Below are 14893 nucleotides of genomic sequence, written 5' to 3'. Positions count from 1 at the left end.
GGGTGGTAAGAAAAGCAAAAGCAGATTACGAAAGGAAATTGGCCATGCAGGCTAAAGAGAATCCCAAACAGTTTTTTCAATATGTTGCAAGTAAAAGGAAAAATGCTCATGGTAGAATGATCTTAAAAAATGCTGAGGGTAGGGAGGTAACTGAATCAGTCGATGTTGTGGAATTACTGAGCGAGCACTTTGCAAGAGTATATCATCCAGGTGGTGGCTTTGCGGAAATGGAGGAACCAACAGCTTATACTGGAATTGTGATGAATGAGGTAGAGGTAACTAGTCTATTACAGAACCTCAATGTCAATACATCTGTGGGATTGGATGGTATACCAGCTCGTGTCGTACGTGAAGCGGCCAAAGAATTGTCAGTGCCCTTGACCATTATGTTTAATTTGAGCCTCAGGACTGGGTCAGTCCCAAGGGGGTGGAAAGAGGGGAAAATAGTTCCACTGCACAAAGGTGGTTCCAAGGCTGCTGTTGAAAATTACCGGCCAATCAGCATAACAGGAATCATTATCAAGGTCTTAGAGAAAATAGTCAAGAGGAAAATACAAGATTGGATAGAAGAAAATGGGATACTGTATCGGGGACAGCATGGTTTTGTGAAGGGTAGGTCATGCCTCAGTAACTTGCTCACGTATTATAACACAGTGACGGCTGAACTGGATAAGGGTAATGGGTTTACAGTGATTCTGCTGGACCTTGCTAAGGCCTTTGACAGGATACCACATGGAATTCTGATCAGTAAATTGCAGCATATGGGAATGGACATAGGGTTGGTGAGATGGATAGGAGGGTGGTTGACGGAGAGATATCAGAGAGTGGTTTACTCAGGAGTAGAGTCCACAAGACGGCCTGTGACTAGTGGTGTACCACAAAGATCTGTTCTTGCACCACTGCTGTTTAATTTGTTCATAAATGATATAGGAAAGGATCTGAGAGGAACAGTTCATTTGTTTGCGGATGATGCGAAGTTGGGTAGGGCAATAGTGAATGCAGATGACGTCAAAATTTTGCAGGATGATTTGGATAGATTGGAGGTCTGGGCTAGGGAGAATGGATGTCAATTTAATGTGGCAAAATGTAAGGTTATGCATTTTGGGGTGAAAAGATCTGAGGCAGTTTACTGCATTGGTGGAACCGTGCTCCAGGAAATTGATGAGGCACGAGATTTAGGAGTGTTGGTGGATAAGGAATTGAAATTTAGGGGAAACATTGCAAAAGTGGCCAAATCAGCTCATCAAATCACTTGGTTGCTGAAGAATACGTTGACAAGCAGAGACAAGCAGGTTATTGTTCCTCCGTATCGAGCCTTGATAAGACCTCATCTCGACTACTGTGCTCAGATTTGGTCACCTAGGTTTCTTCTTGATGGGGAGGAGGTGGAGAGGATCCAGAGGCGAGTGACCAAGATGATAGCAGGTCTGTGGAATGAACCGTATGAGAACAGGTTGAGGAATTGTGGGTTGCAAAAATTGGTTGATAGGCGGAGGAGGGGAGATATGATTGAGACATTCAAATTACTGAAGGGTTTCTATAAAATTAATTCAGAAGATATTTTTGAGAACAGGGCTGGTTGTGGGAGGACTAGGGGACATCCATGGAAACTGGGCAAAAGTGTGGTTAGTAAAGGTGTTAGAGCTGGGTTCTTTACTCTTAGAGTGGTGAATGAGTGGAATGCGCTCCCTGAGTCTGTGGTGGATGCTGTGACAGTGAATGAGTTTAAGGCGAGGTATGATAGATACTGTAAGAATGTCGAATAGTTGTGATGAAAATGATTTGGGGCCTCCCTCGATGAGTCTAATGACTCCCTGGAGTTGCCCGTAATAATAATAATAATAATATGTACGAAATAGTAAAGCCAGAAATAGTCTATTGATATTTTTCTTGAAGAGCTGGAGGCTATGGTTTTTGGGGAAATTCTTCATGAAGAATGGAGCATTTTAACTACTCCAGAGAATAGAGATTCATGGAATGAAAGAGAACTAAGTTTTTTAAGTTATAGTGTAAATGAATATTGGCATTGGCCAGTTGATGGGCATGTTTAGCAGAACCAAAAGAAGAATGAATGCTAGAATTACTTCATTACTTCAACTATTTTTCTGCAGTGCTTACCAGTCTACAGTTTTTGTCAACTAATATCCTCCTCCTATAATCATTCTTGCTTGTTACTGCCAGATATCAAATTAACTCACTAGGATTTTTTTGTCATCAGTGGATAATTGCTGCTTCAATCATGTCATCTTCCTAGCATTTTAGGAAGGTGACACAGTTATCTCTCATGCTATATTGGTGTTTGAAAAGATTGAAAATACTCTCTCACACACTTCTTTCTCTTTGCTACATTTAAATGTTCAATATTTTGATATCTGTATTTATTAAACATTTCTCTATTTACAAGTTCCATAATAGAAAGGAAATTTATTTTTTCAGATTTCAGAAAGCAGCAGTGGACCAGCAAGAACACTGTTGTTAAAAACAAAAACCAACAATGAGATAAGCATAGATTTTGTGCCAGTTTTTGAAATTTCACGGGATAAAAACATTAAGAAAGCAGAACTGAGAGATTCACTTTTGGATAGACAAGTAAGTTTTTAATTCTTATAGGTTTTTTAATTATTTTTTTATTATTATTACACGACACCTCCAGGGAGTCCTAAGACTCGTCGAGGGAAGGAACCTATTCTACATCTCCGTCATCATCTACACCAGCGACATCTACTGCCTACTACTACCACCACTAGTATTTTCACAGACAATCACAAACATCCATGCCCACGGTGGGATTCGAACCCACAGTCTTTTGGCTGGAGAGCGGATACACTAATCACTCTGCAAACCATGCTGACAGTTATGCATAAGTTTTCACTTTAAAATATCAGTATTTCAATACAGATGTTAACAGATTATTCCATGTGCACTTATATACCACTCTGATGACATTTTTGTACGTATAGCTTTCATTCTGGTAAAATTGTGGAGATTACTACTGTGTTAAAGAGTAATCACTTTAATTTCCCAACGTTTTGACCTTCATGATAAAAGCATCTTGGGTACACACACACACACACATACATGGAAGTTGATAGTGCTTGCACAGATTTTGAATCTGTGGTGTGAAGTTGAAATAAACAGGTTAGTATATCTGATATGATGCTGTTATAGACCAGTGAATGCAGAGAATACCGATTGTGAAATGTTTTGGCAAATTAGGCAAAGATGAGACAGGTAAGAATAGAAATCACAGTCAGGATTAGGGAAACGGGAGTGGTCAAACCAAAGAGTGAAGTGTAGTATAGCAGCTAGAATAGAGAATGTTGGTTCTGGTAGGATGGCTTCAAACACACAGTGATTGTTATGTACACAAATGTAAGGAGTATTTGAAACAAGAGAGCTGAGTTTGTGGCATTGATTGAGACGGCATGCCCAAAAGTAATTGGAATAAGTGAACCTTGGTTGTCTGAGGAGGATGTGACGTCTGGAATAGAATTAGAAGGATATATAATTTTCCGGAAGGATAGAGATGTGAAAAGAGGAGGAGGAGTGCTGTTAATGATTGAAGAGGAATTGTGTCTGCAAAGTGTGGAAGTTGATGGTGCATGCACAGATTTTGAATCTGTGTGGTGCAAAGTTGAAATAAACAGATTAGTATATCTCATAGGATGCTGTTAGGAAGCGACTTGGCTAAATGCCTGGCTAGTTTATATGTGGGACTATCTATGCTATCGACCGTGGGGCATAGGGGGATATTAGTTTTGTGGATTTTTGGTAATCCATAAATACGGGGTGGTTTAACGTGAATTGGTTTTATTTTCTTGATGATTTCTTTGGGCCATGACATCACTTTTTTCAGTAATTTTCAGACTTTTTTCTTTTGAGACATCTTAGGATCTTGATGTATAATTTGATACACGGAACTGTCACATAGCATTTTTCTGTTATACTCTTGTTGATTCATGATAACTGTTGAATTTCCTTTATCGGCTTTTGTAATAATAATAATTTTATTGTTATTACAAAATTATTGTCAACTTTTTTAGGGCAGTTATTTGATTACGTGGCATATTGCTTTTTGGAGGCTTAGCCTTGTTTAGAATACTTGCTATATCTAGTCGCACATTAATCACCATTGCTGGTGGAAGATCGTGAATACCCTGTTCTACTGTCATTATAATTTCTAGTTTAGGAATTTGTTTGGGCGTGACGGCAAAGTTATGCCCTAGACCAGTGATGGTGAACCTTTTTACCCAGGTGTGTCAAACATCTTTTATTTTTAAATATTGACGTTGTTGATGTGCCACTTGCATTCATGCATTATAAATTTAACTACATAATCATAGATGGTGACTTATACATATCATATTAAGCTATTTATTTAATAAGATATTGATATAAATTTATGAATTCATATTATACAATTAATTTAATAAAGTTAAATTACAAACTTACATTTAATGACTTTTCTGTTGCTGAGCCTGATAGAAAGTTGCTTTATAGAAGGGCTATAATGTGTACATTTTAATGCTACACAGGCAGCGCTCAAAGCATTGCTCAATCTATTTCTCCCTTTCAATTTCATATTATTTAAGGCAGAAAATGGAGTTTCACACGAGTATGTAGAAGAGAAAATTGTTAGAAGAGCTTCAGCAAAGATTTTAAGAGCATGAAAATTTTCGGGAAGGTTATTCCACACGCTTAGAATTTCACAGTGTGAATTTTTACACGCGGTATCATGCAGACGTTCCCACTCAAGTTCTTCTAATTCATTTCTAAGAGCAGTAAATTTTCTTTTCCAGATAGGATTACACTGGAAGTCGGCTAGTTGTATTTCTAGATCTTTTAAATCCAACCACTCAAAGCTATCTAATTTAAAATCCATGAATTCTGTTTCATCAGGATACTTTATGAATTGGATTGTCTGTTCCAACATTCGAAATTGCTCAAATCTAGAAGACAACTGCTCAGTTACTGACTTTAGAACTACGATAGATTGGTTGATATGTTGTTCACAATTTTTGGGGCTGGCTTCGTTTAAAAAAATTTTCACTCTTGGGAAATACTTAAAATTGTTACTTTCTAAATCACGTTGAAATATTTTGAGTTTATTCTCAAAGCTTTTGATCGTGCGAAACATAACATTGACAGATTTTCCGAAACCTTGCAATTGTATATTAAGTTCATTCAGGTGAAATGAAAAATTTGTGAAAAAACATCAGCTTACTGAGCCAAGCAGAATCGTTCAACTGAGAAAATTCGTGCTCCATGCCCTTCGTATTTAAATATAATTTAATTTCATTTAAACATTCTACAAACCGTTCAAGTATTTGGCCACGATTCAACCATTGAATAGTATTGTACATTAATAGACCAGTGTACACTGATTCGCTTAAAAGTGAATTAAATTCTCATTTGTTTAAAGCCCTGGCAGCAATAAAATTAGTTACCTTTGTCACAATTCTCATCACATCATCCAAATCCTTTAAGCCTGATTTCACACACAGTGTCTCCTGATGTATAATACAATGAAAACAAACCAGGGGATGACCAACATATTCTGTAAATTATTTGATAAAACTGACATTACGGCCAACCATATTAGGTGTGGCAGCAGTTGTAATCGAATCTATCTGTAGCAGTTGTAAATAAATCTATCTGTTTCTCACAGAACACTTTAACAACACAGTCGCATATGTATTTACCTGTCGTGTTTTAAAGCAAATTTTCTACCTTTATCAATTCCTCATGCATAGAATCACCGTGTGAACAAACCTTGTAATAATAGCCAATTGAACTGATGACGTAATATCTGTAGTTTCGTTGAGACAAATTGAAAAACAATGGATGAGTTCAAGTCTTGTTGTATTTGATTTTCTATACTAGCATTCATTGATATAACTCTGTCTTTAATAGTATTCATACTTAATGGTAACTCTTTCATGCACTTTACAATAGCTTCCTTATTATGAAAGTCCTCAAATAAAAATGGTGCACACTTTACGAAAGCTTCTTTAATATAATCACCATCACTAAGTGGTTTCCCCATGTTCAACAATAGTATGTGAAATACTGTAACTTCCGGCTACTAAATTTGAAGGTCCTGAAACAAATTTAAAGTCCCTAATTGTGATTCTGCCAGTTTTAGATGTTGCGATATGTATTCTTTGCATTCTTCAAAAGTTTTTTCTAGGAGCCATTTGTGCTTAGTTTCAAAATGTCTTCTTACATTCCAAGTTCTACTCACAGATAGCTCACCATATAATTTGCAGAGAACTTTATCACCTCTATCAATAACATCATATTGTTCAGTCCAGGCATCTTAGAAATTTCTTCCACTTCCTTTCTGTGATAATTTTAGTTTCTTATTAGTGCTAGCTGCCATTGTAAAAGGGTTCACAAATTAAAAAAAGATCACAATTATATACAGCAGTAATTAAACAGTAATAATTAATAAGAAATAACAATTACTGGAAATGAATTATATACTGGCAACTCAAATTACTTAAGTGGCAGACCATGCAAGACTACCACTACTTCTTTCAGCAGGGTTGCCAGATTTATTACTGGTACGTTCGTAGCAACCTTGTTACGTTTTACTCTCTATCATGCTACTAAATAGCAGCTATTTAGTAGGTTTTGTTGAGACGTCATCGTAAGTTGTTACCATTTGCATTATTTAACAAAATTTACTGAATTTATTGCAACTATAAAAATGTTTTCATTATTTACTCAGATAAATTCAATATTTAATGCTGCAAATTATATTTTCTGTTAAAGTGGTTTTAAATATGTTTAGAACTTGTATTACTCAGTTGAGAGACTTGGAATGCATGCATGAACGAATTTCACACAGAAGTCAAATGAAAACTTTAAGTTTATAATATATAAAGCACGTATTTATAAATTTGTATCATATAATAGTGATAATAATTTTATAAGTTTTTACAATATCATATGACTATGCAGAAATTATAATGATTAAGAAAGAAAACGTAAACTTAAAATGCTGGTTGTTTATAGACTAGTTAGAAAATAAAATTGAAATAAGCTAACTACAAAATTAAATAGAAATAGGCTAACTATAAAATATAATTCTTTCAATGAACTGAAACCTACCTTTGCCTTAACTGAGAGCGATCTTAGGTTTACGACCACGTGGTCTCGTCGAAGTTGCGGTCGGGACTTCGTAAGTTTGCGCTGTTGTTGTTGGAGTTCATATTTCTTTAGGTGTCTGGTTTTTACTTTTGTAAATTTTTTTTTGCTGCAACTTCGGAGATGTGATGTAGGACAGTCCACATTTCGGGATTTGTGTGCATTCCAATCATTCACAACTCTCCACACAAAAAAACAATGCGAAATGTTTCTCACTGTTTTGCTTGCATGCTCCTTATATAGCTTCCAGGGACCTCTTATTCTCCCCTGATCTCCCATCATTTTATGAAAAACCTCTTCAACATTATTCCAATAACAACCCCTTACCAACTTATATATTTCTATCGTATATTACCTCGATTCCTCCTATCCACTAGCCTCTGCTAATTGCATTTTCTCAACCATCAACCATTCTTCATAATGAACATTACAGAGATCAGGAACTATATTGGTCAATCACCTCTGGACCCATTCCAACATCTCTTCATCCTTTTGATGATCAGGTGACCACATCTATGCACAGTAATTCATATGTGGTCTAATCAAGACCACATATGAATATGTAGATGCAACCAGAATCTCCTTACATTTACAAGTCAGTGTCTTCTGCATCACTGCTAGATTTCATTGTGTTGTTTCCACAATTTTGGCAATGTGTCCTCTAAATTTTATATCCTTATTCACCATCACCCCAAGATCTCTTATTTCCTCCATGTCCAACATATCCCCACCAAGAGTAAATGCTACATCACATCTTTGTTTTCCAAATTTTAAAACCTTACATTTCACAATATTGAATGAGCATCCCCACTCCTGTACTCATTCACTCAATTTATTCAAGTCTTTTTGTAAGGCCACGACTTTGCATCATTTGCAAACAATATCATATTCAAATCCCTCCCCAATATCATTAACATACAGGTTAAACAGCAATGTCCCTCACACATACTACTGATGCAAATCAGTAGTGACGTCCCTCTTCTGGGATATTGCTCCCCCACCCCCAGTACACAACTTGTTGATACCTATCAGAAAGCCAATCTCCACTCCAATGCACTAGTCTAATATCCAGTCCTCATCCACTTTAGGTTGACTATCAATTTATCATAGTCAACCTAGAGTGGATGGGGGATGCAAAGGTTTTTAATAGTAATATATCAAAAACCTTTGTAAAATCTAAGTGTACCTGTGTATCCATCTCCTTTGTCCAATGAAGCTGTCACCTAATTGTAATAAGTAGATTACTAAAGCATGACCTCCCTTTAACAAATCCATGTTGTTCATCAACGATAATACCTTTGTCAACCCAATTCTAGATCCTGATTCTCACCAGCCTTCCAACAGTTTAAGCACAACACCTGACATACAGATAAATCTATAATATGATGCTTGAATTCTCTCACTTCCTTTACCAAGCAATACAATCTTACCTTCCTTCCACTCCTTTGGAATTTGACCCAATGTAAGACTCATATTAAACAAATATCTTTCCCATATTAAAGGCATGTTCCTTCAAAATACATGATAATATAATATCAAGTTAAATAGCTTTTTTAACATTAAGTTTGATGAATTTTCCATATACCTCTTGCTCACTCACAGGCAGTCTCTCTTTCTCATCATCCATTGCTTTCAAACTCTCCATGATGTCATTCACAAGCTTGAAAGACCATTATGAACTGCTCATTAAATATCTCAACTATAGCCTCCACAGCAGCAGTTGTCCTTATACCATTTTCTGTAATCAGTTTATATGATAATTGTTCTTATTTTTGCTGGCTACTTATCAAAAGAACTCCTTGGGAATTTTTTTGGCTTTATTAGTTAACTGCTGCTCATACTGAATTTGGCTTCCTTTACCAGCCTAGTCACCCTCCTTGCCTGTTCTTTGTATTCCTCATGGAGTTGATTATTATTTTTTTACTGCCTACATGTTTCTCTATGAAAGAACTCTATGATTTTTTTGGGCTTCATTAGCTAACTGCTCCTCATACTGAACTTATGCTACTCCTTACCAACTGAGTCATTCTATTTGCCTCTGTTTTACTTGCTTAATCTCTTCATTCATCTATTTCACACCGACCTTATTCAACCTTGTAACCTTTAAAATATATGTAGACATTGCTTCTAATAGATATTTCTTGAATATCACTCAAGCATCATTGATCTCCTTTCCAGCCAGCTCCACATTCCATGTTACATCTGCAACCTGTCTTCCAATCTTCTCATAATCACCAGCCTTGTAGTTTCACATATACCTTTTTTTCCTGACAGAAGACCTCACATGGTTGTCAACCACCCAGGTTGACAACCATGTGTCAAATCTTCCTTCAACTGGAGGAAGATTTGACACTTCATTTATGATAACATCCTCTGATGAGATGATCAAATCCAACCTCTTCAATCCTCCCTTGCCGTGAGGTAGTTTTCCTTCAAAGTTCACAAAACTCATTTTCTTTACTTCCAGTTGCTATCTTGTCATCCCAGTCTATATTGCCATAATTAAAATCACCCATAACGATAATCTCTTTCCTATTTGCTTAGCTAATAGGTTATACATTTCATTGTGACTACCCTCCACATTACCAGATCTATAGCAACATCCAACTAAGTATTTCATTCTATTTTCCTCTATCTCACACCATACTGCCTCTCAACTACTACCATTATATCCCCACTTGCATTTCTACCTTGTATGGACTCTTTTCTGTCATTTTCAAGGGTAAAAAGGGAGTCAGAGTGTTGAATAACACTCTGCCTCCCTTTTTACCCTTTCTATTTTCACAAAATACATCATACCTTTCCATTTCTGTTCCTGTCAGGATGTCATCCTCGTCCCACCACGACTCATTTATTTCAACTATTTTTGGGTGAATGAACTTAATCAATGCAACCATTTCATTACCCTTTTTTCTGATACTTCTAGTTTTTGTATACAAGCATAACAGCTCATTCCTGTATCTATAACACCATATTTTCCCCAAGCCTTTCTTTCTTTTTTCTTCTTACTCATCCCAGAACCTCCTTAACATCCAACTGTTTTCCCTACATTCCAGTTCATACCCTTCCCTTTTTGTCTACACACACATACTCTTGGAGCATCAACCTTTCTCACGCTGTTTCCCCTATCCACCCCTGATTCTCCTCCATTTCCCGTTGTCTTGCCCAATTCTTCTGTCTACACATGCTACCTACTTCATTTATAAGCACCACTTCAATCTCTCATTCATTACTCTCCTACTCTTTCACATAATTTCTTACTTGCTCAGGTTCATTCTCTGCACTCACTGCTCTCCCTTCCAGCACCGGTCTCTCCAAATACTCACACAAAAACCATTCAAATGCAGTCCATCACTTTTAAACAGTCCAGTTCATCCTTCAAACTCATTCTACACATTAACAAACTCTACTCCTTTCTCTTCACACATTTCTGCTAACATATCATTCATAATCATTGCTCTGCCTCATCTTATCACTGTCATACCTGGGTGACATACTGGCTACCTTTCCTTTCACACTATTTTCTTTATCCTACTCAACAACATCCTGATATCCAATCTTACGTTCTCCTTGTTCCCGGTCAGGTGATTTGTACATACTACTACTGCCAACTCTTTTTCTAGCTTACTTCTCATATCTAGTGCCTTAATCACTGTATTCATTTTACCTCTCAGAAAATAGACCTTGTGTATCATCTCATTTACTCCATCTCTAAAAAATCTAACCTCCATACAACATCATTTGTTTTCATCATTCTGCCACACATATCTACAATTCTCTTCATTTCACTCTACATACAACTCATCTGTTGCATCTTTAACAACTCAGCTTTGAAATGTTGTGCATTTTTTTTGCTATTATTCACCCTCGCTATTTCATTACCAGTCACATACTACCGTCTGATGTCAACCCCACATTATCATTAAAATTGCACTTTGTTTTCCAATTTATGCCATTTGTATCACTTTTCCAATTCTTACTTCCAAATTGTTTCATTCTGCAGATCAGGTGTTTGCTTTTTTCAAAACTTTTTACTACTCTTTTGCTCCTGTTTTACAGTGATTGTCTTTGCAGTCAGATGAGCACTTGTCCTTCTCCTTGCATTCTTGTTTCTATCATCTTTAGTTACTAATACATTACCACCCATCAAGTCCACATTTAAATCACACTTCACACACACCCTCCTTCCATCTGCCTCAAAAATCCATAATTTAACAATATAAGCTAAAAAATACTTATAGCCCTCCTCTCATTTCACAAAATGATTAAAATCAAAATTTAACTCTTGTAAAGACAAAGCTGCTGCCATCTTTCCTTCAGCAGTTACTATACTCAACTGTAAGTTTAATGATTTTATAAACACATGCAAATAAACAAGCCCACACACTACAAACACTGCAAGTGCACAATATCTACCACAACTCTAACACATAGACATCCAATTAATTAGTCAAAAATCTTATTTGAACTGGGTGCCTTCTCTTCACAAGCCTGCCAGTGAAATGCCATCTGGCATATCCAAAGGTGTCAAGCACTGCCAAAATGATCAACTATGCCAGTACTGACTGACATATTGATCTGCCATTTTTCTCCAGTTAGCATTTAGTTCTATTCATTGGAGTGTCCTTCATGCCTAGAATAGCCATACAAGGAGTTGTTCGATCGTGAATGAAGCATGCCATTACTAGACAGACTTTCATTCAGGATCCAACAAGAATAGAGCCTAAATCAAAAGATACCTGTACTGCTGGTGCAAATTGTACTATAAATAAAAAGAAAAGGGGGGAGGTAAAGTGTATCATGTAAATATTAAATGAGTGCATATCTGTTTACCCAAAGAGGTAAAACCACTGTAGGTTATGTTGTATGTGATATGTCGAGGAAAAGGGATATATGAATTTGTAGTGAGGCGAGATATTCGACAACCAACCCATGAATAGGCTGTGTGAAACAGTTCTTACTTCAGTGGTGACTAAGGGCCCTGAGATCATGACCTTGGCAAACTCATTAGTGATTCTTACAAGCAAGGTTCGCAAAAAAGAGACAAACGTGGACAATTCTCTGGGAGAAGCTCTCTCACGCATTCAAGTGCAACGTCATCGAAACAACCGTGACTGAAAGCTGCAGTACAATAGGAGTTGATGGTCGAAAACAAAAGGGAGGGAGAGTGGAGGGAACGTGAAAAACGAAGGAACGGAAAAAAAAAGGAATGTGATCGAAGCACAGAGGACAGGAAGCGTTGGCGGTAGAACAAAGGGGTGCCAGTGCGGATGGTCGGATGAAGTCCGACGAACACCTCTAAGTGCAGACCAACGAAGAAGCTCGGGACCAAGTGGAACCTCAACCGTGATGTCCTTCTAGAAGGGTTCATAAGTCCTGGAGATGCATGGCGAAAAATTCCCACCGACAGCAAAGTTCCAGTGTGCATTGATTCAAGCGGGAAAGTACTAGACAAAGTGAGTAAAGGCCAACCAGGATTTGCATGCGACTCGCACGTGGTGACGAAGTGTGACTATATGCTGCATCAAATGGTAATGTAAAACTTTGCTATATCTAAAATATGTTAAATGTTGAAGGGGGAAGCAGCTAAGACCTTTCATTAGTAAAGGAAGCTGCGACTATTTATCGGTATTGGAACTTATAGAGACCTTGGACTGGTAGTGCAAAGACCCATGGTATGTGATCTTCATATCGTGCATATATGTGTCATTTTAGCAATCTTTCCAGAGATCCATGTTCAGATAATTAATAACATATGCTTATATCTATAACATTCTTAGAAAGTGGCAATCTTGTTTGAAATTGTCTTGTATTACCATGTAGAGCATTTAAATTTTGAAATAACAATTAACTGATTAAATGATTTATGCTCTATGTATCCTAAAATTGTTAAAATTAAACTTTGTGTTTCTTGTTAAATCCTGGTCACTGAATTGTGTTTGAGAACGACATTGCCACTCACCAACATACGAACTGTGATAAAGGGGAACAGTATCCAAATAAATTTAGTAAGGCTAGGAGAGGGCATGACTACAAAATCCCTGAATCCGTACACCGTTCTACCTGACTTGGGTCAAGTAAGATAAACGTCGGATTCAGGAAGGGCCTGCGACATTCAAGGGATGACTCTAACTGGTGCAGAACAAAGAAATTTGTTAAGAGTCTGTGATCCGAGGGAGCTTTGGATCACAGGAAAGCATGCTAATAGGCTATATACAAGGCTCAGAACAAATATTCCGCATAGTGGCGACGTAACAGAGTGTATACTCTTGACATGCCTGTCCTTCCCATGGGTCAAAAAATGTTCTGGAAAAAACACTAAGATTTGTAATGTTTTTCTTTTTTATTATTATTAAATAATAAAAATGCTAAATTTGGGGACTGCTATCACATTCGTATTCTAAAATTTCTCATTACAGCACACTGAAAACTGGCTTTTAGTACCTAAACCCTTTAACACAGGAGAAATGTTTCACAATGTTGGTAGATGTGATATTCCACGATTGTGGCGATTGCATTGTCCTGTTGCTGAAAAGCATCTTATAAAGCAGAGAGAGGCACTAAAACCTGTCATTAAGCTTGTAAAGGTGAATATGTTTATTTCTTTCAGTGTTCAACCATTTAGATAATTGTTTGATAAAAAAAAAATTCTAAATTACAAAAGAAAACAAATCAAAAATAATATCATTTGCAAAGTCTGCAACAGAGAAGTGAAGTAATTATAATGATACAGTTAATCTTAGGCATTGTCGTCGTCGTCCAGCATCCTCTAGCAAGACGGTTGCAGCAGATGAGCAGCTCTTCTCCATTTCTCTTTGTCACCTCCATCATTCTTAAACCAGTCCATTCCACGATGTCATTGAACCACTCTGTAGTTGGTCTTCTCTTCCCCTCAACTTTCCCTTGTAATATAGTTCTTGTCGGGTGTCCCGAAGAACCTCTCAGAAGATGTCCTGCAAATCTGGTCTTTCTTTGCATAATATTATTGAGCTGTGTTCTTTCCATCCGAACTCTTCTTAAAACTTCTTGATTTGATTTGATATTCTCTCTGTATAGCTAATCTTTTCCATCTTTCTATAACACCACATTTCCAATGCATTAATTCTTTCCAGATCTCTCCTTCCGAGTATCCATGACTCACTTCCATAAATTGCAATACTCCAACCTGTTGCTTTAACTATTCCAATTCTAACACCTATTTTAATATTCTTGTTTATTAAAATTCTCTTCATTTCCATAAATGCCGATTTAGCTTTGCCTATTCTTGAAGTTCCTTTCTCTGAGATCCAGCTACCTAAATATTGAAATCTTTCCTCCACATCTTATCTTTACATTATCTCCTATTTCTTTTTTGCCCATTATCATTATCTTGGTCTTCATTGTGTTAATCCTTAGTCCGTACTCTTTACAAGGATTCCTTTCAAATTTTCAATTCTTGGAATAATTTGTTGTAATCCATTTTCACTTTCTGCCATCACCACTACATCATCCACATATCTTAAGTTATTAATGATTCTTCCATTTATTTTTATTCCTTTTTCTACATCCCCAAGTACCTCTAAGCATCTATTCACTATAAAGATTAAACAATAATGGTGATAACTTGCATCCTTGTCCAACTCCTCTCTTCACTGGGAATTCTCCTGTTTCCTCTCCAATTTTTTTATACTGATGCTGTTTGTGACCAATATAATCTCTTTAAAATTTCCAAGTCATAAGAGTCAATATCAGTATTTTCCAG

General features: G+C 36.7%; 1 protein-coding gene across 1 annotated transcript in view; it reads left to right on the top strand.

Annotated features, from left to right (window-relative positions):
* Nucleotides 1-14893, top strand: part of LOC150103704 (cyclic GMP-AMP synthase-like receptor) — a 91810-nt gene that overhangs the window by 41312 nt on the left and 35605 nt on the right. Inside the window, exons 4-5 of the mRNA XM_090397100.1 lie at nucleotides 2437-2589; nucleotides 13572-13739. Coding sequence (XP_090253226.1) covers nucleotides 2437-2589; nucleotides 13572-13739 — 321 coding nt within the window. The remainder of the gene's footprint in view (nucleotides 1-2436; nucleotides 2590-13571; nucleotides 13740-14893) is intronic.

The sequence above is a fragment of the Typopeltis vanoorti genome, chromosome 8, assembly GCF_054136105.1.
Source record: "Typopeltis vanoorti isolate ZY-2024b chromosome 8, IOZ_Tvanoo_1.0, whole genome shotgun sequence".
Classification (NCBI taxonomy): domain Eukaryota; kingdom Metazoa; phylum Arthropoda; class Arachnida; order Uropygi; family Thelyphonidae; genus Typopeltis; species Typopeltis vanoorti.
The sequence above is the reverse complement of the archived record's forward strand: the minus strand, read 5'-3'. Positions and strand labels throughout refer to the sequence as shown.